Source organism: Erpetoichthys calabaricus, chromosome 7, assembly GCF_900747795.2.
Source record: "Erpetoichthys calabaricus chromosome 7, fErpCal1.3, whole genome shotgun sequence".
In the NCBI taxonomy this organism is placed as follows: Eukaryota; Metazoa; Chordata; class Cladistia; order Polypteriformes; family Polypteridae; genus Erpetoichthys; species Erpetoichthys calabaricus.
This window is the reverse complement of record NC_041400.2, coordinates 50,229,333-50,254,448: the sequence shown is the minus strand read 5'-3', so window position 1 is coordinate 50,254,448 and position 25,116 is coordinate 50,229,333. Positions and strand designations below refer to the sequence as shown.

At 36.3% G+C, this 25,116-nt stretch overlaps 1 protein-coding gene across 2 annotated transcripts in view; it reads right to left on the bottom strand.

Annotated features, from left to right (window-relative positions):
- Positions 1–25,116, bottom strand: part of kiaa0825 (KIAA0825 ortholog) — a 537,179-nt gene that overhangs the window by 347,328 nt on the left and 164,735 nt on the right. For both annotated transcript variants that reach the window (XM_051930183.1, XM_051930184.1), the window contains exons 13-15: positions 10,201–10,380; positions 6,657–6,884; positions 2,473–2,881 (exon numbers count right to left, since the gene is read on the bottom strand). In XM_051930183.1, the coding sequence (XP_051786143.1) occupies positions 2,473–2,881; positions 6,657–6,884; positions 10,201–10,380 (817 nt within the window). The remainder of the gene's footprint in view (positions 1–2,472; positions 2,882–6,656; positions 6,885–10,200; positions 10,381–25,116) is intronic.

Below are 25,116 nucleotides of genomic sequence, written 5' to 3'. Positions count from 1 at the left end.
CCTCCACACTCCATACTCCACCCGACTCTGGCTCACTTGCTGGGTCTCCAGCAGTTCTTTATATAGTTCCTGACCTGGAAGTGCTTCTGTTCTTCCTCCCACGTGACTTGCCAGCACTTCCGGGTCAGATGGAGAATCCAAATTCTTTAATTAGCCCGGAAGTAATTTGGGGCTTCCGTCCTCATGACTTCCTAGTACTTCAGGGCTGCAAGGTAAGCATGGCTCCCCAGGTCCTTTCACAGCTCCCCCTGGCGGCACCCACAGCAGCACCCAACAGGGCTGAGAAACTGGACTCCAAGTCCCAGGATGCCCTGTGGGCATCCGGGGAAACCGCTGCACTCCTGGGGAGCTGCCATCTACCATTTTGGGGGAGGCAGTGTCCTGGAAAAGCTGCCTTCCCCATCCTTCCATCCTTTGGGTGTTCCAGCCAGGTTGAGCTGCCGGCCGTTCCTCACACCATCCATTTACTTTTTGATCTCAACTCGTCCATTACAGGGTCATGAGAAGCCTAATGCTATCCCAACAGCAATGGGCACAAGGTAGGAGCCAAGCTTGGATGGGATGTTCCATTCTGAGCAGGACAAACACACATTTACAGTTAACCAATCTTTACAATTTAAACTGACTTGCTTGTCTTTGGAGAGAATGAGAAAGTAAAAAGTTATTCAGTTAGGAATTGAACCCATGTCCCTGGTGAAGTCAGGCAAACAATGTGCCATAATGCACCTACATTAAAGTGTATTTGTTTATTCACTAACAGCATTTCTGAATGTTTAAACATACATTGTGAAATAATTTTAGTAACACTTGAGATCAGCAATTCAAAACATTATTTCTTTCCAAATGTAGATTTTGTTTAGAGAAAGTATTATATAAACGAAAACCAAGAAAAAGAAAAGCCAACACATTTTTTGCTCCATATATCAGTGTATATGGGTAAAATGACTATCAGGAAACATCCCCTGCCTAGGTGATCCCAGCATTGGAATATGATGGCAAACGAAAGGTATGAGCTACATTCATTATATCAAATGTGAGAGGGTACTGCAGCAGCTAAACAAAACAGTGGTTAGTGTGCTCACTATCATCACTCTTTTGTCAGTAAATAAACCACCAAGGGACCTGCATTCACACAAAAGGAGGATGGGGCAAATTTTACAATATGCCCCTCACTGGCTTGGAGATTTGTGGTCCCAAGTGTCAGCAAGGACAACTCACCCCTGAAGGGGAGGCAAATAAATTGTGCAGTATCTTAGGATGAAGAATCCATTTGTTTTATCAAAAGCAGATATAGGCCTTGTGTGAAGAGAGAGGAAGGAAGGCAGGAACTAAAAAGAAGCCATTAATCCTTGCCATCAATTCCCTTGCAACACCTTGATTATTATCAAATTATTTTCAAAATAATCTTAAAAATCTAGGATCACCCACTGAACATTTATTATATCACGGTTTAAAACCGTGCTCAGAATTTAATGTTTTTAACTTATAAAATCTAAATCTGCTCCTGTCACCTTTTCCCCTAAGAGTGTGCTTAAGCTTTACTTTAATGAAAACATCTAGAACAAAGATAAGCTTTAAAAATCAGGGATTCTGAGTCATTGCTATGTGACCAGTGCTTCGGAGTGAATAAGTGGTCCTGAATGAGACATCCAAAAGGATTAAATTATTCTAGAGTGTAATAACAGTGGTGGCCAGAGAGTACTAAAATGACAAGCAGTCTTCCAAGGGGCCACAAAATAGGCTATATAACAATGAAGGCAATATGGTGGCTTTTTAATATTACTAGAATGACATTTCTAAGCATTCTTGATACAGGTAATGACAGGATATTTATTCTTTGGGAATTTCTGAATCAGTAGAATATGTGGAGAATCAATACTTCAAGCTACAGCTCATAAACTACAAACTGGAATGTAAGTAAGTGCTTTGTTTCTAATCTATAAAAGTTAAAAGCACTAGCTGAGGTCTTCTGATTTTTTACTATTACTGGCTGCCTTTTAATGCAATCAAAATACAATCCATTTAAATTTCAGCGTCTTTTATTCCCCCCATGCTGAAATGATGGACAAATCAACCTACACATATCTTTAGTAAAATTTTATTTCCAATCCTAAAGCAGATAATTGCATTGGGGAATGGTATACTACCAAAAAGAGCCTTTACAGGCTGAGGTTTATAAAATAACATTTTGACAAGAAAACATATCAAAGTATGAAATCAAAGCTGCCTCCAAATTAAAAGCAGTGTATAGATTAGACTGAGAAGCAAATTCTGTGAAACACAGTGTGAATATTAAAAGGCAGGATATGTGAGGTGTGGTGGAGGAACAGGCTGCAAACTTACAGCCCTCAGAAATCAGCTTTGATTTTTTATGTTAATGATGTCTATGTGAGATGTTGTTTTTTTTTTTTTTTTGCTTTCTTCTCATGAATTTAAGAAAATAAGGAAACTGATAGACAGAATCTTTCTTACCTTTCTCCACATAGCATTTTTGCTTTTTGTAGTTGGCTCTCGATCCATTTTGGCCTTTGCGTCTCAATGTACTGAATGATTTTGAGAACCACTGGTTTGGGACTTTCCTTCAGCTGTCCCACAATACTTTGTAGGCAGTCACTGACCAAAGCTAGTTTCTCTTTGCTCCACCGATCCAGTGTGGCTCCAGTGAATTGCTCAGTTCTATTGCCATCTTCTAGCATGTGGCAGTGGAGAGCAACTATGTTGTGAACCAGAAGACCATAGAAATTAAAATGCTTTGAGATTTTGGAAAGCCTTTTCTCTGCGACATAAAACAAGTATCTAACAGCAGCAGGAAGTGAGGAAACTAGGCAAGGCATATTGGAAATGATGAACACAATGGCTTCTGCCACCAGCTTTTTGAAACCTTAAAAGAAAAAAAGAATATCTTTACAGTTCAAATTACTTGCAAAAAGCTAAAAAGTATAATTCCCCAGTAATAATAAACATGTATATTTAATACAAACAGAAAAGTGAAAACTTACACGAATAAAAGATGCAGCTGCCTCTTAACATGAAATGTAATTGTCACTTTGATCAAATCATGCTTCAGTCAAAATTGTCTTTGACATTGTTGGACACAATCAGTGATTTAATTGATGGCATTGAAACCAGTCAAAGTATAGAAATGTCTGTTTAATAAAAGTGCTGTTATTATGGAAAGAAATGATTAAGCATCATGTCTCTTTCCTATCATCTTCCAGGTAGTACTTTGTTTAATAAAACATTCAACAATATCTAAGCAATGGGCCAGTTCAGTAAATTGGATAATTCTTACATCTTGCTATTAAGAGAGAAGATTTCAAACTGAGGAGGGTACTGGAATAAACATCTTTCAAAATGTAGGTTTTGTACCTTCCTAAAGATTAATAAATGAATACTAAGTTACATTCAAGTCAGTGTGATCAAAATACAGTATAAAACATCAAAACAATTTTGATGAGGAAAGGCTATTCACCAATATTGTACAAAATCAAATTAAATTAAATTCTAATGACTAATCTACAGATAGTGCCGGGCTCCATTTATGTTAATCAGTTTGAAACTACTTTGTCTCTTCATGTACTCATTATATAATTAGTAACATTTGTATTTGCATTTACCTGTGAACTTGTCACATTGCTCAATGAAGAGTGTTATACTATATGAAAATAAACTGAATTAATTGAATTGAGTGTTTGTAAAGTCCTACTGTCTATCCAGACTACTTGGTAAGGTACTCCATGAATCTATGGTTCTGTGTATGAAGGAAAACATTTTAAAATTAGTGCAAAATTTATTCTTCATAAACTTCCATTTGTGTCTCTGTGTTCTAGTTGAAGAACTCATTTTCAAGTAACAACTGGACTGGGATTTAGTGTACTAATTATCTTATAATCCCCATGTCAGTTTTGCTTAAATTATATTGAAACAGTTCAACCCCTTCACCTCTTTTTCACAGCCCATAATTCACAGTCTGTGAACATGTCTAGTCGCTCTTCTCTGGACTTTCTCTAGAACTGCTGTGTGTACAGACAAACCTTGTACAAAGCACACCATATCAGGCCATGCTAATGTGTTACAAAACTTAAGCATAACCTGTTTTGATTTGTATTTCACCCATCTGGTTATAAAACGTAACATCCTATTAGCCTTCCTAATCTCTTTTGTACAATGCCTGGATATGGACATATATAACATACCAGCAGCCATACCACCTGCACTTCAGAATAGGTCATCCACCTGAAGCTAAACATGTTCGGACCCGGCCAGCACTAGGACAGGAGACCATCTAGGAAAAACCTGGGTTGCTGCTGGAAGAGGTGTGGGTAAGGCCAGAAAGGGGCACTTACCCTGTGGCCTGTACGTGGATCCCAATGCCCAAGTGAAGTGATGGGGACACTGTGCTATAAAAATGGCGCCATCCTTCGGATGAGACATAAAACCAAGGTTTTGACTGTTTGTGGTCATTAAAGGTTCATGGACATCCTTCATAGAGAGCAAAATTAACCCCAAATGCTTAATTGCCCTCCATGGCCCCCTAATCATCCTCTTGTCTCTAACTGACTATCTCTCTTCCCCCTTAAGCCCCTAATATCTAATGTGTGGTAAGCATACTGGTGGAATATGGCTGCTGCCGCATCATCCAGGTAGATGCTACACATTGGTGGTGACTAAAGTGGCTCCCCTCTCTACATGTAAAGTGCTTTGAGTAGTGTGAAAAGCGCTATACAAATGAAAAGTATGATTATTGTTATTAATTAATGGGTCCACTATAACTTCCAAGTCCTTTTCATAAGGTGCCTTTTAAGGTTTCAAACGTATGTAACACTTAAACATACTTTAATATTCATGCATCAATGTATCCATTTTCATAACTTCACTATCCAGGGCAGGGTTATGAGGCAACTGGAGCATATCCCAGCAGTCACTAGGTGCAAGGCAAGAACAACCCTTGACAGGGCACCAGTCCACCGCTGGGAGAACACACACACACTAGGGCCAGTTTAGCAAAGCCAGTCCACCTAACCTTCGTGTTATTGGATTGTGAGGAAAACAAAGCACATGGAGAAAACTTATAAGAAACATGGGGAGAATATACCAGCTCCACACAAGGAGCACCCAAAATGTGAATGTCCTTACTGTAAGGTAGCAACCCTACCACTGCACCAACTTGCTGCCCCGCTAATATTTGTAATATACATAACAGTTCTCTCCTGTTCCAGTGAGAGTGCTTTATGCACATTTGGATGTTGCTTCTTGCTGGTGCTATGCATTTGGTTGCTCATTCTGACTTCTCTGTTATGTTCTTTTCAAATTTACTTCAGGATTATTGTTCTTGCCAAAGTTATTTGAACATATGGACTTTGGTTTTTCTCTTGGGAACTCCTTACCTGCAGTCAGAGGTCTTGATACAACTCCACTACACTTCACTCGGTTTCCATGAGCCCTCTCCCGGTGTCTCTTACTCCTTTTGCATTATAGGTGAATGAGTTTCCACTTTATCATTTAGCAGTCCCTGACTGTTCCTGACTGTTCTTTGTTTGGTTAATTTGCTGATCTCCACTCAATGTACTAGTAGGTATTAGGTTTTGGACCCTGGCTAACGTGATTGTGATTTGGTGTTGTAGCTACAATAGCATCCTGTTTGTATCTAAATATTTTCAAAGATGCTCCTTCGGATTGCTTATCACTAAACAGCTATATATTTTGTAGGAGATAAAATATCTGGTCTGAGTTTTGCAGGGGTATTTGGTCTTAGAAAATTCAGCATTCACAATGCTGCTACAGCAATTAGGTATTCATCATTACAGCTTCAAGGTTTGAATTTCTACCCATGAGAAAACTCCAGAATACATTACTTCTGCGAATTCATTCATCTCTCTCCTTGAAATTCTCGATTATTTCAACTTGTCCCAGCATGTTAAACTTTCTATACACAAGAAATGTCCCATTCTAGATTGGGTTTGCATTGCTGGGTTTGATATAGACAATCCTGTGGAAACTGAATTGAGCACTTCAGATCATAAACTTTACATTTGATTCCAGTATCCCACTGTCTCAGTCCCTCACAAAAGCTTGTTATTATATTCAGGAATATCAAACATATTGATCATGGTCTTATCTCTAGGTGTTTTCACACTCATAGTCTGTTTGCTGCGTGCTGAATCAGGAAATCTCCAGTTAGTTCATTGACTGAGTGTATGAATAAATAACAAATAGTAATAATATTAAATCTTAATCTTATTTTCCTTAGCCTATAAGTTCTGAAAAACAAATCATAATTGTACATTAATGTGTGTAGAAATATTTAATGTTGAAATACTAAATGTAACCTTCAATGACTGCATTAACTCCTTCTCACTTTTGCCCAAACCTTATTTAACTGTGTCAGATGGCTTTAGCTGTCTTAATTTACTTAAATGTATTATAATTTAATTTGATTTCATTTAACAACAAACAAAATGCTTGAATTAGGTCAAACACATACATATTTATAAAGAAATTGATATTAACCGTCAAGTAAAGCATTATATTGTTTTTCATTGAACAAAATGGGACAGTGAAATGATGAATACTGTATACTGTATAGGCAAACATCTCTAAGTAAAATATGTGTGCTACTTCATGTGATGACTGAAGTTATAGATGTAATTACTTACTTTTTCCAGATTCCTTCCTTTTTATTTCCCATGGGACATAGTTCCATTCCTTTGGAATTCTACTTAGGAGATATTCAGGGACCATTTGTTTATGCTGGTAGATCCCATGATTTTCACAGTCTTGCCAGGCATGAACCATAGAGATGAGTTTGTTTACAACAGTAGTGATGGGTCTGATCACTGCCATTCTCAGACATGACATTACTTCAAGTTCTGGTTGGCTCACATCTGCAAAATAACAAGTAGCATTACAGATTCAGCATAGTAAAAAATAAGTGTATCAAGCTGCAGGTTTTATAAGATTATAAGATATCTATTGCAGGCGTATACGAGAGAAAATTCATTTTCTCAGTTTTCTAAATTTATCATGACGTCTGACTAACTCTGTGAATAAAATTACATTTTATTTGATATATACAGGTATCTATATGTCTGTCCATTTTTAAACTTGCCTCTTCAAGGTTACTGGAGATTGGAGTATGGAGAAACACACAATAATATGTAGAAACTTGAACAGACTCTGGAGAAATGATGGTAATCGCCATCTGAACCAAGAAGCAAATTTTTATAATAATAGTGAGACCAATGCCTCATGTTATAAACCAGTGGTACTCAATCTGTGGTGCACCAAACACTGGTAGTACGTGAAAATTTATCAGGTAGCATGGGAACACAATAAAAAACAAATAAACAATGAAAATGATAGGTAACCAAGGTTTTGCAATGGATAGTAAAGAAACACTCGGAGAATATTGATACTAGGTGCCTCTTCAAAGGACCATAGCTTACACAGCAGCTTAAACTGAGTCTCCATCCTCTGTTGTGAGACTCACTTCCTGTCTCTCTAACCCTTTTTCTCTCTTCCAGGTCCATCATCTACACCAATTGGAAGTCTCCCTCTGCTCACATGGCAGCAACAACCATCTTTTGCTCCCCATCTTTTTGAGTTAATCTTTGACAGGATGAAGCCTCCCTGCAGACCACAGGTCAAGACTGTTGGATTTGTGCAGCGTAGAGCATCTTAACAAGAAATTGTTGTCTTTCTGCCCACCCCTCCTCCATGCCTTGGAAGGGCAATCCATGCAGCCTTTCTTCCTCTTAGGTCTAGTCCACTAACATTACAATATTTTTAATTTGGTAAACTTGCTTGGTGTATGGTTATTTATGTAACAGTTTTTGAGATTGCCAGAATAATGCAAAAGAATATACAATGAAGAACAAAGATGAGTTTTAATAATTATTCATAAAATAAACTTTTCAATTTCCATTTTAGTGTTCATTAATTTTAATCAAGAGCAGAAAGTTATTGTTTTAGAAAGAATTATTAATGTTTGGTTACCTTCATACAGAAATCTGTACTAACAATTATCAACACTGGAACCGGATATGATGTTTGTAAATTTTATGATTCCAAATCCTTGTATATCAAACCACACTACTATTCTTATATCTCTGTATACCCCAGTCAGCCACAACATTAAAACTGTTGGCAAGTGAAGTGAATAACATTGATCATTGCATTACAGTAGCACCTGTTAAGGTGTGGGAAATATTAGCGAGCAAGAGAACAATCAGTTCTTGCAGGTGATGTCCTCGAAGCAGAAAAAATGGGCAAGTGTAAGGATCTGAGTGACTTTGACAAGGGCCACATTGTGATGGCTAGACAACTGGGTCAGAGCATCTCCAAAATGGTAGGTCTTGGTGGGGTGTTCCTAGTATGCAGTGGTTATTTCATACCAGAAGTGGTCCAAAGAAGCAAAACCGGTGAACTGACAACAGGGTCAAAGACTCACTGATGTGCATTTTTTTAAAAAAAGACCTTAATCCTGGCTATGAGAGAAAGGTGTCAGAACACACAGTGCACTGCAGCTTGCTGCATTTTTGGGCTGTGTAACCACAGACCAGTCAGAGTGCCCATGATGACTCCTAGTCCACCACCAAAAGTGCCTACAATGGGTATGTGAATGTCAGAAGTTGACCATGGAGCAAGGGAAGAGGTGGTCTGGTCTTAAGAATTGAGCTTTCTTTTACATCATGTGGACAGCCGGGTGCATGTGCATCATGTACCTAAGGTAGATATGACAGCAAGATGTACTATGGGAAGAAGGCAAGCTGGTGGTAACATTGTGATTCTCTGGGCAATGTTCTGCTGGAAAACTTTGGGTCATGGCATTTATAGTATGTGGATGTTGCTTTGACACATTCTACCTACCTAAAGATTATTACAGACCATGTACACTCCTTCATTGTAATGTTATTCTCTGATGGCAGTGGCCTCTTTCAGCAGGATAATGCACTCTGCCACATTGTAAAAATTGTTCAGGAATGTTTGAAGAACATGACAAACAACTCAAGGTGTTGACTTGGCCTCCAAATTCCCAAAGCCTCAATTCAATCGAGCATCTATGGGACATGCTATAAGTGCAATTTATGGAGGCCTCACCTCACAACACAGGACTTTTAGGATTTGCTCTTAATATTGTGGTGCCAGATACCACAGGACACTTTCAGAAGTCCTATGGACTGCATGTCTTGATTGGTCAAAGTTGTTTTGGCAGCACAATATTAGGCAGGTGATTTTAACATTGTGGCTGATCTGTGTATATAAAACAATAAAATATCTGATATGCATGTCCAGGCATTATGTCATCTGGCACCCACAATAATTGGCGGCAATGTCTGATGAAGAGAGGAAACAATAAACTCAAAGACAGACGGATGTAAGGGCTAAGAATGTCCAAGGAAACCAAGGCAATAAGACATACAAAAAAGAGGGATATAAGAGCTAGCATATCCAATTAACAGTTTGTAAATGCATGGCACAATCGAAACAGACAGACTTACCATTGTACCTTTAAGCCAGTTTTAATAAACAAGCACTTTTCTATGCTAGTGAAAATATAATTAATTAAAGTAACACTTGGCATGCTAGTTAAAATGTATTTCATTAAAGCAGCACTTGGCATACTATCTATAATCGCTTGTTTAAATTTCCAAATGAAATATTTCACGCGGAAGGGGCAGGGGAGTAGAAAACATTACAGTTTTGTTTGTTAAACGTTCTGTACTTACAAATTTGAAAAAAAGAAGAAAAGAAAAAGTGGTTGAGAACCTCTGCTATAACCCTAATGAATATTCTTGGAACATCCATAGTCATAGGCAGTTTATGCCTACTCCCTCCCCCTTAACTCTGTCTAGAACTGTAAAGTACCACACAAAATTAGCAGATCATTCTTTAAATTGTAAATGAGAGAATCTTAAATAGATAATCCAGTAAAATTCCAGGTTCTATGTGCGAAAAAGACTAATATGTCAAACTAATGTCTTTCCCAATATTGCAACAATTAATTTTAACAACATAGCTTTAATACTTTTAAAAAATGGACAATTCCCAACTTATCCGAATAATAAATTCCATCAAACTAGTATTTGCAAAACTGCAATTAACGTTATTACAATAAGGAAAGCTTGACTGACTTAAATGTTACATACTGTACAAAGGATGATCTTTCATTCACCCCATTGTCTAGAATGGTTTTCTTACCTGAAAGGTCACTGAAAGACTCCCATAATTTCTTCTTATCAAAGTATTCTTCTATCACAACACAAAGAAATTTAGGAGGCAAATAAGGGCTGATCAACAGCATGAAAATTGCTTCCATAAGTAGTGTTTGATCTTGAAAATTATTTGCTGGATCACTTTCACCTTCAGTTATTAGGAAATCTAAAAACAAAATTGGCAATATTAAGAAGCTATAATTTATTATACCATGGAATCAATGAAGCAGTTAATGTCAAATCATTTTACAGCTGCATGGACAAAGATAAATGTGAAACTTGAATTGAGAGACAAAACAAAAAAAATGTAGCGCAGTTTACTAATGACCAAGGATGATGTTAGGTGGCAATAAAGAAAAAGGTTCAGTAGCTTTTATACATACATTATTATTAAATCAGTAGTTTTGAATATGTATTTTGACCGGCAAAACTCTTTCTAAGTACTTTTTTAATAAATATCTGTGGTAAAAGTGGAATATTTTTCGACATAAAATGTGTTTATTTAAAACTGACAAGGACACTGTACACATGAGATGAAAATCACTAACAATACTCTCACTTCTGTTTGAAATATTTGTTTTGACAACAGCAAGCCATGAGGTACATTATCTTTGAGCCTTTTGACGATTCAGGTAGAAAAAATGTAATACATTTATAAGATTTCTCTGCTTTGTTTATTTAATTAATTTCTTGAATTATAAAGATACTGTACATATTTAATTGGATAAAATTATGTGTATTGAGATGGTTAATGGAAACTACTGGCTTAATCTTTATATTTTCTTTGCTTGTGGTGTCATTATCACATTATTATTGTCCTGCTAAATAGATGCAAAATGTGTCGTTATAGTTCACCAGGCCCTTAGGAGTCTCATTTTTCTGCATTTGCCATGAAGGTAGTAGTCTAATACAAAATATTAAAGAATATTTAAAAGGTTTGATATAAACATACCGAGTCAAAATAATTTTGACTATTAGTTTTTTTTAAGATTTACATTGTTAACATATATACAGTACAGTGCCTTAGAAAGTATTCAGACCCTTTCAATTTTTATACATGTTGCTGTCTTGTTCTAAAATCATTTAATTTTTCTCTCATTAAGCAACACTCAATACCTCAGAATGACAAAGATAAATCAAGATTTTAGAAGTATGTGTAAATTTATTAAAGATAAAAAGCTAAAATATTACACTGACACAAGTATTCAGACCCTTTCCTCACTAGTTGAAGCACCTTTGGCCTTTACAGCCTGGAGACTTCTTAGGTATGACGTGACAGGCTTCACATGCCTGGATTTGGGGATTTTCTGCCATTCTACTCTTTAGATCATCTCAAAGTCTATCAGGCTGGATGGAGACACTCAGTGGAAAGCTATTCTCAGGTATCTCCAGAGATGTTCGTTTGGGTTCAAGTCTGGACTCTGGCTGGGCCATTCCAGAACATTTACAGAGTTGACCCTAAGCTACTTCTGTAGTGTCTCTAAATTTGAGCTCTGGAGCAGGTTTTCATTAAGGATACCTCTATATGTTGCTCTGTTCGGCTTTCTCCCAACCATGACTAGTCTCCCAGTCCCTGCCACTGGAAAACGACCCCACAGTATGATGTTGCCACCACCATGCTTCTGTAGTGTCTCTAAATTTGAGCTTAGGGACATTGTTCTGCTGAAAGGTGAACCTACAGCCCATGGTGCTCTGGAGCAGGTTTTCATTAAGGATACCTATATATGTTGCTCTGTTCGGCTTTCCCCCAACCATGACTAGTCTCCTAGTCCCTGCCACTGGAAAACGACCCCACAGTATGATGTTGCCACCACCATGCTTCAATGCTGTAATGGTATTGTACAGGTGATGAGCAGTGCCTGGCTTTGTCCAGACATGGTGCTTTGAGCTAAGGTCAAACAGTTGAATCTTGGTTTTGTCAGAACAGAGAATCTTGTTTCTCATTATATGGGAGTTCTTTAAGTAGCTTTTTGAAAACTCCCAAGAAGGATTTCATGTGTCACCTGGCCACTCTGCCATAAAGTTCATATTAGTGGAATTTTGCAGTGGTGGTTATATTGTCATATGAAAAAGTTTGGGAACCCCTCTTAATTCTTTGGATTTTTGTTTATCATAGGCTGAGCTTTCAAAGTAGCAACTTCCTTTTAATATATGACATGCCTTATGAAAACAGTAGGATTTCAGCAGTGACATTACGTTTATTGGATTAACAGAAAATATGCAATATGCATCATAACAATATTAGACAGGTGCATAAATTTGGGCACCAACAGAGATATTACATCAATACTTAGTTGAGCCTCCTTTTGCAAATATAACAGCCTCTAGATGCCTCCTATAGCCTTTGACGAGTGTCTGGATTCTGGATGGAGGTATTTTTGACCATTCTTCCATACAAAATTTCTCCAGTTCAGTTAAATTTGATGGTTGTCGAGCATGGACAGCCTGCTTCAAATCATCCCATAGATTTTCAATGATAATCAAGTCAGGGGACTGTAACGGCCATTCCAGAACATTGTACTTCTCCCTCTGCATGACTGCCTTTGTAGATTTCGAACTGTGTTTTGGGTCATTGTCTTGTTGGAATATCCAACCCCTGCGTAACTTCAACTTTGTGACTGATTCTTGAACATTATCCTGAAGAATTTGTTGATATTGGGTTGAATTCATCTAACCCTCGACTTTAACAAGGGCCCAGTCTCTGAACTAGCCACACAGCCCCACAGCCTGATGGAACCTCCACCAAATTTTACAGTAGGTAGCAGGTGTTTTTCTTGGAATGCAGTATTCTTCTTCCGCCATGCAAAGCGCTTTTTGTTATGACCAAATAACTCAATTTTTGTCTCATCAGTCCAAAGCACTTTGTTCCAAAATGAGCACTTGCATACAACAAGTGACTCTGTTTGTGACGTGAGTGCAGAAAGGGGTTCTTTCTCATCACCCTGCCATACAGATGTTCTTTGTGCAAATTGCGCTGAATTGTAGAATGATGTACAGATACACCATCTGCAACAAGATGTTCTTGCAGGTCTTTGGAGGTGATCTGTGGGTTGTCTGTAATCTCACAATCCTGTGCATATGCCACTCCTGTAGTTTTCTTGGCCTGCCTGACCTGGGTTTAACAGCAACTGTGCCTGTGGCCTTCTATTTCCTGATTACATTCCTTACAGTTGAAACTGACAGTTTAAACCTCTAAGATAACTTTTTGTAGCCTTCCCCTAAACCATGAGACTGAACAATCTTTGTTTTCAGATCTTTTGAGAGTTGATTTGAGGATCCCATGCTGTCTCTCTTCAGAGGAGAGTCAAAGGGAAGCACAACTTGCAATTGATCACCTTAAATACCTTTTCTCATGATTGGACACACCTGTCTATGAAATTCAAGGCTTAACGATCTAATCTAACCAATTTAGTGTTGCAAGTAATCAGTATTGAGCAGTTACATGCATTCAAATCAGCAAAATTACAAGGGGACCCAAATTTTTGCACAGCCAGTTTTTTCACATTTGATTTCTTTTCATACAACTAAATACTGCTTCACTAAAAATCTTTGTTCGGAAAACACCCCAGTACTCAGATGTTCCTAGGAAATGAAAGACATACCACTGTTATCTTTTATGTTGAAAGTAGAGTAAGTTATTATGCAGGCTGAGAGGGGTTCCCAAACTTTTTCATATGACTGTATTTCTGAAAGTCTTTCCCATCTCCCAAATAGTTCTCTGGAGTTCAGCCAGGTTCTTGGTGACTTCACTCCTCAGAGGCATCCAGCTCTAGTAAGAGTCATGGTTGTTCCAAACTACTGGAATTTAGGAATTATGGAGTCCACGGTGCTCATGGGAACCTTCAATTCTACAGATTTTTGTAACCTTCCACAAATTTGTTCCTGGATACAATCCTGTCTCTGAGTTCTGCAGGTAGTTTCTTTGACATCATGTAGTGGCTGTTGCTCTGATACACATTGTCAACTGTAGAACCTTCTATAGACAGGTGAATGCCTTTCCTATTCACATGCAATCAATTGAACTCACCACAGGTGGACTTCAAACAAGGTGTAGAGACATCTCAGCAGTGGTTAATACAATGGTATGCACCTGAGCCAGATTTCAAGTGTCATAGCAAAGGGTCTGAAAACTAGTGACAATGCGATATTTCAGGTTTCTGTTTTTAATAAATTTGCAAAAATTCCTAAAATCCAGTTTTCACTTTTTTATTCATGGATTTCAAGTGTTTTTTGAAGAGGAAAGCCATTTTACTGCAAGGACGCAACACACCATAACGTGAAAAAAGTGAATTTGTCTTAATACTTTCTGAAGGCACTGTAGGTGACAGCTGCTACTTCACAATTCCAGAGTTCCGAATTTAAATGTAAGTTCTGAGTTTAAGTCTCAGGCCAGGCAGTGCCTCTGTGAAGTTCTCACACTTTTCTCATTTCTGTGCATATATTCCAATCTGGATACTGAGATTTTCCTCAGACACATTAAAGAGTGTGGATATACATTGTGGCAGATTGGTACAGCTTTCAGGGTTAGTCCCTGCCTTGACCAGGCATAATGCTGAATAACATTTTTTTTCATGTTCCTAATTTAGGATTTAGAAGGCTTCCTAAATGGATTCCTTGATATTAATATTTTTTCTCATAGAATTACAGTTTCAATTTCACTTAAGACAAAAATGCAGAGCACACACAGAAACAAGCCTACATTAAATGTCAAAGTTTGAATTGTCAACCTAAATGGCTTATCTTGCATCTACTGGAGTGTCTAGGATGTGCAAAAAGTGAAACCTGCTGTGTTTGACAACAGGCAAAATATTACATTTGACCAAAGCATTGTGCTGTATTTAGAATGCTCTGTAAGTTTTAGTTTTATTTCATGCTCATACATAGTGAACAGTATCATAAGGTAATTAACAAAAACAATAAATATGTTTCTGTACAAGCATCAAGGATTGAAACACAGTGAAGAAATATCAGTAGAGTACATATGGAGAAATACAATAAAAACTAAACAACAGATGTCATTGGGAGAAAACAGCTTAAGTTGTTAAAATAAAAAACGGAAATAGAACTAGCCAAGAAAAGAGAAATGCATAGTTAAAGAAAAAACATGATTTGAAGTCTGGAAAGCAAACTTTGGTACAGAACAATAATGCTGACAGCGTAGCATAAGCAAGCAAAATGGAGTGAGCAGTAAGCACTCCATGTTAATAGTACTGTAGAAGACTCTTATGCCATGTGAGGGGTTTACACTTTAAAAATATTTATTTATTCTATATAATTTGACTATGCACACATTCAAACAAATATTTAAGTTAAAAGAGTTTATGGATGATTTGAGTACTTTAAGGAAACTAGTTTAAATGTATAACTCAAAAATCAGCAGTTCCAGAATTCAAAAAACAGAGAAGAAATAGCCCACTAATGAATTTCTTTTACTTAATACAAGTGTTAACAGGCCTTACAAGCAGGCTGGCACTGCTAAGTAGGGCTGAATACTGAGGGATTTATTGTAACAAATTAACATGAGTGTAATACACAATAAAGAATGAATGATGAACTTCTGCATTGTGGTTTCGTTTTTGATATTGCTGCATGTACTCTGCAGCATGTCTTTACCTTGTAGATGGAGTTTTCAGTAATACTTTTACTTTAAAAGTTAAAAATATTATAGCACGTGAGATAACAATTTAAACAACAAAAGCAAAATGTTGCCAGCTCATAATTTAGTTGTATAATGTATCGTTTTTCAGAAAAAAATTGCTACCAATAGTTGTATGGGTTACCTCATCAATGTACTGTAAGTCTTTTTTTCCTTTGTGTTCCTTTTTCCCACAGGGTATTGAATTTGGCCATATAGTACTGTATATGATGTCTTGGGGCGACTGCACTGAACTGATGTTGGTGTTATGAATTAATTTATTTATATTAAAGTGATAAACTCATCCACAGTATATTGTGACTCAAATAAAAAGAGCTGCACACGCCTAAATGATCAGATATTGTCTTGTTCACATGCAGAGTATTAACACAAAGTTTGCTGAGCTTTTGTAATCATGTTTCCTATGGTCTAATGCAAATGTTGTTGACTAATACTGAAAGTTATCAAGTGGTCATACTGGTCAATCATGGCTTGCCTTCATGCTTGGTTTTAACACTGATGCACCTTGTCACCTGTGGGTCCCTTGGACTCCATACAAGGTGTAGATAAATCCCAATGATCATCAATAAAACCAGATGTACCTGAATCAGATTTCAAGTGTTATTTTATTTTTAATAAAGTAGCAAAAATTTCATTCTGAGGTACTGAGTATTACTTCATCAGCTGGAAAAAAATAGTTTAAATGTGTTTAGCACAAGGCTGCTACATACCAAAATGTGAAAAAGTGAAGGGGTCTGAATACTTTCTGAATCCACTGTAGATTGCATCCATTGGGGATTTTTAAAAAGTCTACTTCAAATCAATGCTTGACATTTCGTAAAATTTATAATTTTCTGTGTTGACACCCTTTCCAGATGGGTTCCATAGTTGTATCCAATACTACTGGGATGGGATTCAGCATTCCATAATCTGGACTGGATTATGAAGTGGCTTTAATACTTGATGGATAGATGGACAGCGTTATGTAATTTAATAATAATGAACAACTTGACTTTGATGGTGCCGAGATGACACTTGGTCATTTTATTCACAGCTTTCAACTATAGACCATTGAGAGTAACTATTGAAAATAACACATTTTTCTAGTTGAGACATTTCTTGAGGAAAATCATGGACAATGTTTTCCTTTAAGGTGTTTGTTAGCAGTTTAGATTAAATATAAGAAAAAAACAGAAATTTACAGAAGAAGAAAACCATAACACAGCTATGAGTCTTTATATAGGAATTACAAAAAAATCTATTGGGGCTAATGGTAACAAGCGAAAAAGTAAATGACAAGCATAAAGACAGAGGTTAACAGAAATGTTCAGACAAAAGGAGATCAAATTTTGCTTGTCCATTTAATAAATATGACCTAACATCTTTTGCTATTAGTCTGCTACATTTTAAGCATGTGTACTAAAATAGTATAAATGGTTGCATATAAAGTAGTTGACATAATTTATTTGCAACTGAAGGACAGCATTAAAAAACAACATTCTTGCAATTTAGAACAGTGCAAGTCCATATTATTTAATGAGTTGTTTTTTTTTTTTTTTTAACAGGCTCTCTAGCCTTCTTCCCTGTATCATTCAAAATTCCATTTATATCTCTGCTATCTTTTCTCTTTTATACAGTAAGCCACGGTCTAAGTCCCATCCACCAAACCTGTAAAAGTTTGTCTCATTAAACTCCACTCTGTCCTTCTAAATAAAGATGCCTGCCAATCACTTTGTCGCAGCCTTTGCATGCAGCACCACAGACAGCTGTCACTTAGAGTACCACTGCTTCAGCATCATGATAAACTTGATACCATCACCAGTCTCCCGGTACTTTTAAAGACGCTGAGCCTATTCACCAGATGTAAGGGATTCTGGTTCAAATCTCTTTAAAAAATTCATTCAGAAGCAACTACTGTATATAAAATTTATTGCAAAATAAGAACTTTCTCTTTTTCTGGGTACAGTATTTATAAAGTTCCTTCTCTGTTTACCAAATGCAAAAACAAACGTCAGGAAACCTCAGCCATCCACACAGCAGGTTACCATTCCAGAAAGACAGGTGTACAGAGACACTAGTGCTCATTTGAACAAATACTGTATGCTTTGTGTGCTTATACTTTAGTAGTTTAAATAAGCATTCACTGTAGTGTTATGTTCTAGTGTTTATAATGTGCTTTCAACAATCAGTTGCTTTACCGTAGGATATTACCAAAAGCTTAAAACCCTCCAATTAACTATTACCTTTGTCTATAGGATTAATCATCTAAAAGAGCATTAAAAGTCTTTTCATCTCTGCTGGCACACATGGAAACATTAGAATACTTTTACTGATTATAGTATGAATACATGAAATCCACTTAAAATGGCAATTACATATAAACAAAAGTAAAAAATAAAATCTAAAATTATAAATATGGCATCTAGTTAGAAATAGATCTTTATCTTTATTTTTTTAAAGATGTTACACTGCAACCCAAAAATAGACAAAAGTAAAAAATAAAATCTAAAATTATAAATAGGGCATCTAGTTAGAAATAGTTGTCAGCAAAAAGCCTTATATTTTAAAGATGTTACACTGCAACCCAAAATATTTATTTGGTGCTAGAAATGGTTTGGTTTAAGACCATGGAATCTCTGCCATTTAGACTAAACACTCACTGTGTATAGCTGGCACGTTTCCTTGTGTGTGTATGGGATTTTTTTCTTAATACTCCAGTATTATTCCTAAATCACATAGACATGAAGGTTAAGTTAATTATTACATCTAAATTAAGAGGTCTGAGTGAACATGGGTGTGTGCACAAACACACTTTGATTTCTTATTCAGGGTTGGTTCCATCATTGTAACCAGTGTTCCCAGGATTAGCACTTGATACTCAAAATCATGACTTGCTTAAACATCCAATAGAGGTGCCCCAATATGAAAAAAGAATGTCTGCAAAAAACTGAAATGGAAAAGCTGCTGTATCTGAATCCAAATTGTCTGTTTTTATTTAAAATCAAATGCTAGGATTTATTATAACTATAATAATAATAATTATTATTATTATTATTTTATCAGACCACTTGGCTCAGGCAAGTTTATTTTGGGCTGTGCAGAGTCACTGGCTCTAATTTCTTTTTTTCTTATTTCTACTTCCCTCCCCTATTTATGCTAATCCCTTTAGGGTAACTCAGTGGTATTTGCACCTTCCTCAAATTAAATTTTCTTTTATTAGTGTAATGTTTTCTGGATTTTAAATTGTAGATGCTTACATTTTAGTTTTTGCTCAAACAAACAGGACACTTGCAGGAACAAGTAATATCAAAGAGTCTTCTTTTCCCAAATTGTACCAGGACATCAAAGCATCCTCTTTTTCTGAGTTGTACCAGTAATCAATCACCTTAAAACATCTGTGTAAACGAAGCAGAAGACCAGGAAATACTTTATAAACTTTGAACAGATGGATGCCATAGGACTAGGATTTACCAAATTACAATGTAGTTTACAGCTTGAGAAAGGAAGGAGTGTGAAGGTACTAAAAAGATCAAAAACTTTGAGCGAAGTTATCCATCATATGGGCACCCAGCCAATCAAATGTGTGTAATATCATATGTTCTGAAGCTCCATGTGGAATTTTAATACAAATATGGTTTTTCCAAAGGGCCAAAACAGAAGAAACGGTGACGACAAAAAAGGATGTCAAAAGAGGGTGAAGGCGATGTCAGAAAATGAGACTGCGCGATCATTTCATCTAACTGTCAATGAAAGCATTTCATGAATAACACCGATAGCTAGTTCAAAAGCTGCTACAGGACAAACTTCTAATTCTTGACATTCTTTGTAAGCTTTTTCTAAAGACTAATATATATATATATATATATATATATATATATATATATATATATATATATATATATATATATATATATATATATATATATATATATATAAATATATATATACAGACTTTGCTATCTATATTTTATTTTATACTTTCATCTACTGGTATTATTATTTTTTAATAAATATATAATTTTGCTTTTAAATTTCTATACTTGGTCTTTATATCTAGAGGGACTGAAATAATAAATTGAAAATTAAGACACCTGTATTGGGATTAGCCACATTATCTGCCCATAGGGTTTATCAAGGCTAAGAGGTTGCGCCTTGAAAGAAAAGACAACAGCGGTAAAAGAAGGGTTTATTGTTTGGTTGGTAAATGGCATAACCAAAAGAGTTGCACTTTATATTGTGTCGTGATGACACCTGTATATTTGTCAGTGCTGGTGATAGCAAGTTCTTAAGTAGAGACTCCTATAGAATATTATGCAACGTATTAAGGCTCCATTGTCTATTTAAGGATATTTATGTAACTAAACAGTTGGCAGTGGGTAAAGAGTTGACAGCCAATGAGCAATAAGCTGGAAGTATAATGCAAACAATGCGACTCCAAGGAAAGAAAAAAAACATATGCTTTGGACACTTGTTTGTCTGATGCCTTGTGTTTATTATACCACATCAGAAATAAAAAAGGAGTCTAAACTAGTGTCCCTGACTACATCTGGAGACAACCATGAGGAAATTTTGCTTAAAAATTGGTGGGAACAATAGATAGATAGATACCAATAAGATGACTCGCTGAGTGTCACATTTCTAAACCAATCCAATGCCTCATGAAAGTGGCACTCAAAGCAGAGACAATGATTTTGAACAGCAATGAGCAGTGGTGCTCTCATTAACTTGGTCCAAAAGAGAGCAGGCTTTTGAATTCAAAGAACTGTCAACAATCGAAAAGTTTCCTAAGAAAACTTACTAAACACAGAAATGTGTGTCACATGTATGGAAAGCACATTGCACATGTTAAAAATAAATATAACCTGTTGCAAGGGGAAAAACCTTTCAGTAAAATCAGCTTATACATTGGCATTCAAGGACATCAATGGACAAGTGGCAAACATGAACATTATGTTGTCACAGGTGCTGTGTGTGCTTTCTGTTATTTAGAGTTATGATAACAGTATAGGAGTCAATGCAAGTTTGAAATAACTGGCAGGTTTATTCATAAAAATGTGAACTGTGGAATATGCATTTGAAGTAAACGGTGGGTCACACTTCACCAAAAATACTGAGGTTAAGAAATTCACAAAGAGCCACTGGAGATGCAGATTTCAGTACTCAAAACACCCAAATCAAAAATCTGCTTAAAGATACCAGTAAAGGAATGATTTAGCATTTGATTTTTATAGAGTTACAGTTTTTTATCTATTTGTAGAGTAGGAACTAAAGTTGATAGTCAGCTATCAATTATATACACCAAATTTGAATACCCAGTTTGATTTTTTTTCTTCGTTAATATGCATATTACATTTTTTAGCATGCCCCACCTCATCAACTTTAAAGTAACAATAATTATTAAAAATGCACAATAAAACATACACTTACAGTGATTTATAATATTAAAAAAATAAAATCTCTTAATTCTAACAATAACTAGAAAATACTTGTCAACTGTGTGCACACATATTCAATATTTACACTCATATCATATTACACTAAAGTAAACTGACATATACTCAGTTTTATACATTTAAAAACTCAACAAACAGAATTTTTAAATGAATCACAAAAAAACAGGAAATACATGTAATTTTTTGCTTATCACCACTATGCATTATTTTGCTTCCCACAAGAGCTATTTAAATGGCTGACAGTTTCCTCAAAGATATATTTGATATTGTTGACTAAATTTGAGGTTTAGAACACAGCATGAATGTCACATACTATATGCTGGAAATACAACTTCAAATGCAATGTAACTTGATGTGCTTCAGCATCAATAAAGTGGTATCTTGTAGTGCATATGATCTAAAACTACTTTTAAACTTAAAACATGTTTTGTGCATTGTGAAAGATTTCATTTTTCAAATGTTTTGTCTACTATGAAGGTGGCTTTGTTTTGGAGTGCTACAAGACTATCAAATGGAGTTTTTGGTTTCTGTATATGCAGTTGGTCATATCATAGGATCATAGGATTGGAAAATTCTGCATTGTTTGTTGAAATAATCAGTAACTTAAGTTAAGCCTAGTTTGTTTAACTCTTTGTTTAAGTTTTGTGCTTCTGATGGCCAGTTAGGTTTTCTTCAATTAAAATATTGTAACATAAATGTAGGCTAAAATTCATAAGAGAGTATGCCATAGGACTGTACATTAATAATTTGTGTATTTAGCATGATCTCCATCTGGAGTAATTTTAAAAAATGGCAAATTGCTAGTGCATACTTGGCCTTGTAATTTGGCAGCATTTTGGCAAATCTGTTGGCACATCCTTGTTGTGTAACACTTTTTTTGGAGTAGTTTCCTTGGAAATAATTGCACATGTGTGAAACTGTCACCAGGAGGCAGCTGGATTCTACTGTATCCCACTGAAAAACATACTTTAAAATACTTATATTTTTGATTTTGTTATTACAATATATTTGGTAAAATATATTTGGGCTTACTTTTTCCTTCTGTGCATTAAAGAAATTGAGAAATATATTCACTAAAAAATGTCTAATGGTGACACTAAGTCCCACTGAAAACTATACTCAGAAAAGCTTTCATAACAGTGTGATAACTAATTGTGTAACCAAAGTTTGAATCACAAAATGCTACATAAAAACTTTCATTCATTTTCCAAAACTGCTGATTCCAACAGAAAATCACAGAGATCCAATAGACTTTCTGTTTAAAATCTTTTAAAACACTGAAAATCTGTTCATGATTTTGTAAATGGGTGCCATCGATCTATCTGATAATAAAGTTAACAATAAAAAATTGAGAAATGAGAAGTGTCTGTGTTTAAGAGAACTCTGTCTCTTTGCATTGTGAACTGTATTTCAGGTTCAGAGCAAATGATCATGCAAGTAAACTGAATTCTTGCATTTTTAATATGATAATATTGATGGAAAGAAACATTCATAAAAGTACAGACTACCACATTTTTATGCATTATTAATAAACAAAAAATATTTGATGTTACAACCATTTATTTGTTCTTTCCTGACAAGATATCAACATAAGCAGATGTGTGTAAGTGTTTGAGAAGTCAGCAACTTGGCTGAATAGAAGGGAGGCCTTACAGAAGAACTGACCAATAACAGGGTGGATGATGTTGAACATACAAGATTCTCTTCTGAGGTCAGTGTGAAAGATGGCTGTGGTGCTGCCTTTGTGCTTTATGAAGACTTAGACACACTGAGCAATGTTATTACACTGTGAAAGTGATAGATGCTGTCTATACCGCAGGTTATGACTTTCTTTTTCATCTAGTAGAATGCATTATTGACTCTATTATGTCTATTCCTTAGGTTAAAAAATACTTTTTCATTTATTAGGAGACAGTCATATAACTATTTGTAGTATTCCTTCCATAACTGTTTATTACACAATAATAAGTATTTTACAAGAACTGGGAACATACATTAACACTTGCAACTACCATTGCGTATGGACGAGTATCACGGCTAACAGAGTGGAAGAATCCTTACCCAGACAAGAAGCTCCAGGTGGATGGACAGACATCCCGACCAAAAAACAGAAATTCCCTTACCTAGATGGGAAGCACCAGGCAGATGGATGTGAAAGAATATTTAACTTCTTGCAAGCTATTAAGCGTTAAAAGTTGTTTTGCTATAACGTTACGTTATTCATACAGGCATCTGTCATAAGACAGGTTGGAGTAAGCTGACATAAGACAACTTCCTTCTTTAGGAACATGTCTGTTAGACACAGGAAAGATGACATTTCCTTCTTTGGCGCCCCTCTTGACAAGTACACAAAAAAGAAACGGTTGGCCGAATTGATCAAATGCTTAGACGCTGTTTCATAAGTAAGGGGGAGGGAGGAAAACTCAATATTAAAAGCCGATTGAAACCGGAAAACTTTGCTCTTCTGCTAAGCAAAGCATGAATCCATGTACTCATCTGTGACTGAATAAAGACTGATTGATTGAACTATTCCTGTCTTCCTCGGGGGTTACATCCACATGGACAGGCATCCCGACCAGTAATACTTGGTGTAATTTTCCTGGCCGGGATCAATGGGAAGGACAGGAAAGGACTGTCTCTGGGGAGCAGCTCAATCCCTCAAGATGTTAGATGGCAGCAACCCTGGATATCAGTGCCCATTCGGACACCAGCAAGGAATGAACGGAATTATAGTTGGGTAATGCAGCCCTGATGGGGTCAGGTGGTGCCACATGAGGGTGCTGCAGAAAGTTACACTCCCTACTATTTGGGGCTTCCATATGACCTTGAAGTGCTTCCAATGGGAGAAGCCCTGGCACTGAAAGTACTCTCAGGTCCTCAATAAAAAGAACCACACTGCCTTGTCCAGGTGAGTCGGACCTGGAAGCAGAGATGGGCAATACTCCACTGGAGCAGAGCAGTGTGGTGGTGAAAGAAGAAGGAGAGATGATTTGTGTTTTGAGCTTGTGTAAACAAGGTTTTTGTATAATAAAACACCTTTTGTTTGAACCTGGGACCGTCTTGTGTGCTCGGGTTTAGGGTTTGGGGCTCACTGACGCACCCTAGCTTTCACAAACTGAACTTAAATACCATGTGCTTATAGGGACTATTTAATGGGAGATACCAGAAAAATCTTAATAAGTTGGCAGGTGTTACTGTTTGGAAAAAAAAAAGTGCCCTGAATATTTTATATATCCAATCATCCATGTTTCCAAGCTATTTTATTCAGTACTTGTGAGAGCCAGGGACCATGCCAGCAGAAAACAGGCATGAGGCTGGAGCCAGGAATGGATGGGGTGTCATCTCATTGTAGAGCACATTGTACATACAGTACTCACACTCTGTGACTAAAAATCTAATACTAAAAACATAAAAAAAATTCAATAATGGTATTTATTTTTGTAAAACAGGGAATGTCCCCTGACATTTCATTTCATAATAAAGCAGATTGTAAAAATTGAGTTACACTACACTTATTTTTTTTGTTCATGCTTTGAAATAACATCATATGTATTTTAGCTGCTTATGATGGAAGCAGTAACTTTCTTTTGTCTTTTAGCATCCACCCATTAATATTCTGAATTCATTTCATCCTGTAGACGGTCACAGGTAGCAGAGTCTGTCTCAATGGAAATGTGCTCAAGGAAAGACATAGACAGCGCATCAAAGTACACTTAGGCCCAAACACTCACACATGTACAGTTGTTCTCAGGGTTCTCAATTCTGGTCCTGGAGGGCTACAGTGGCTGCAGGTCTTCATTCTAACCCTTTTCTT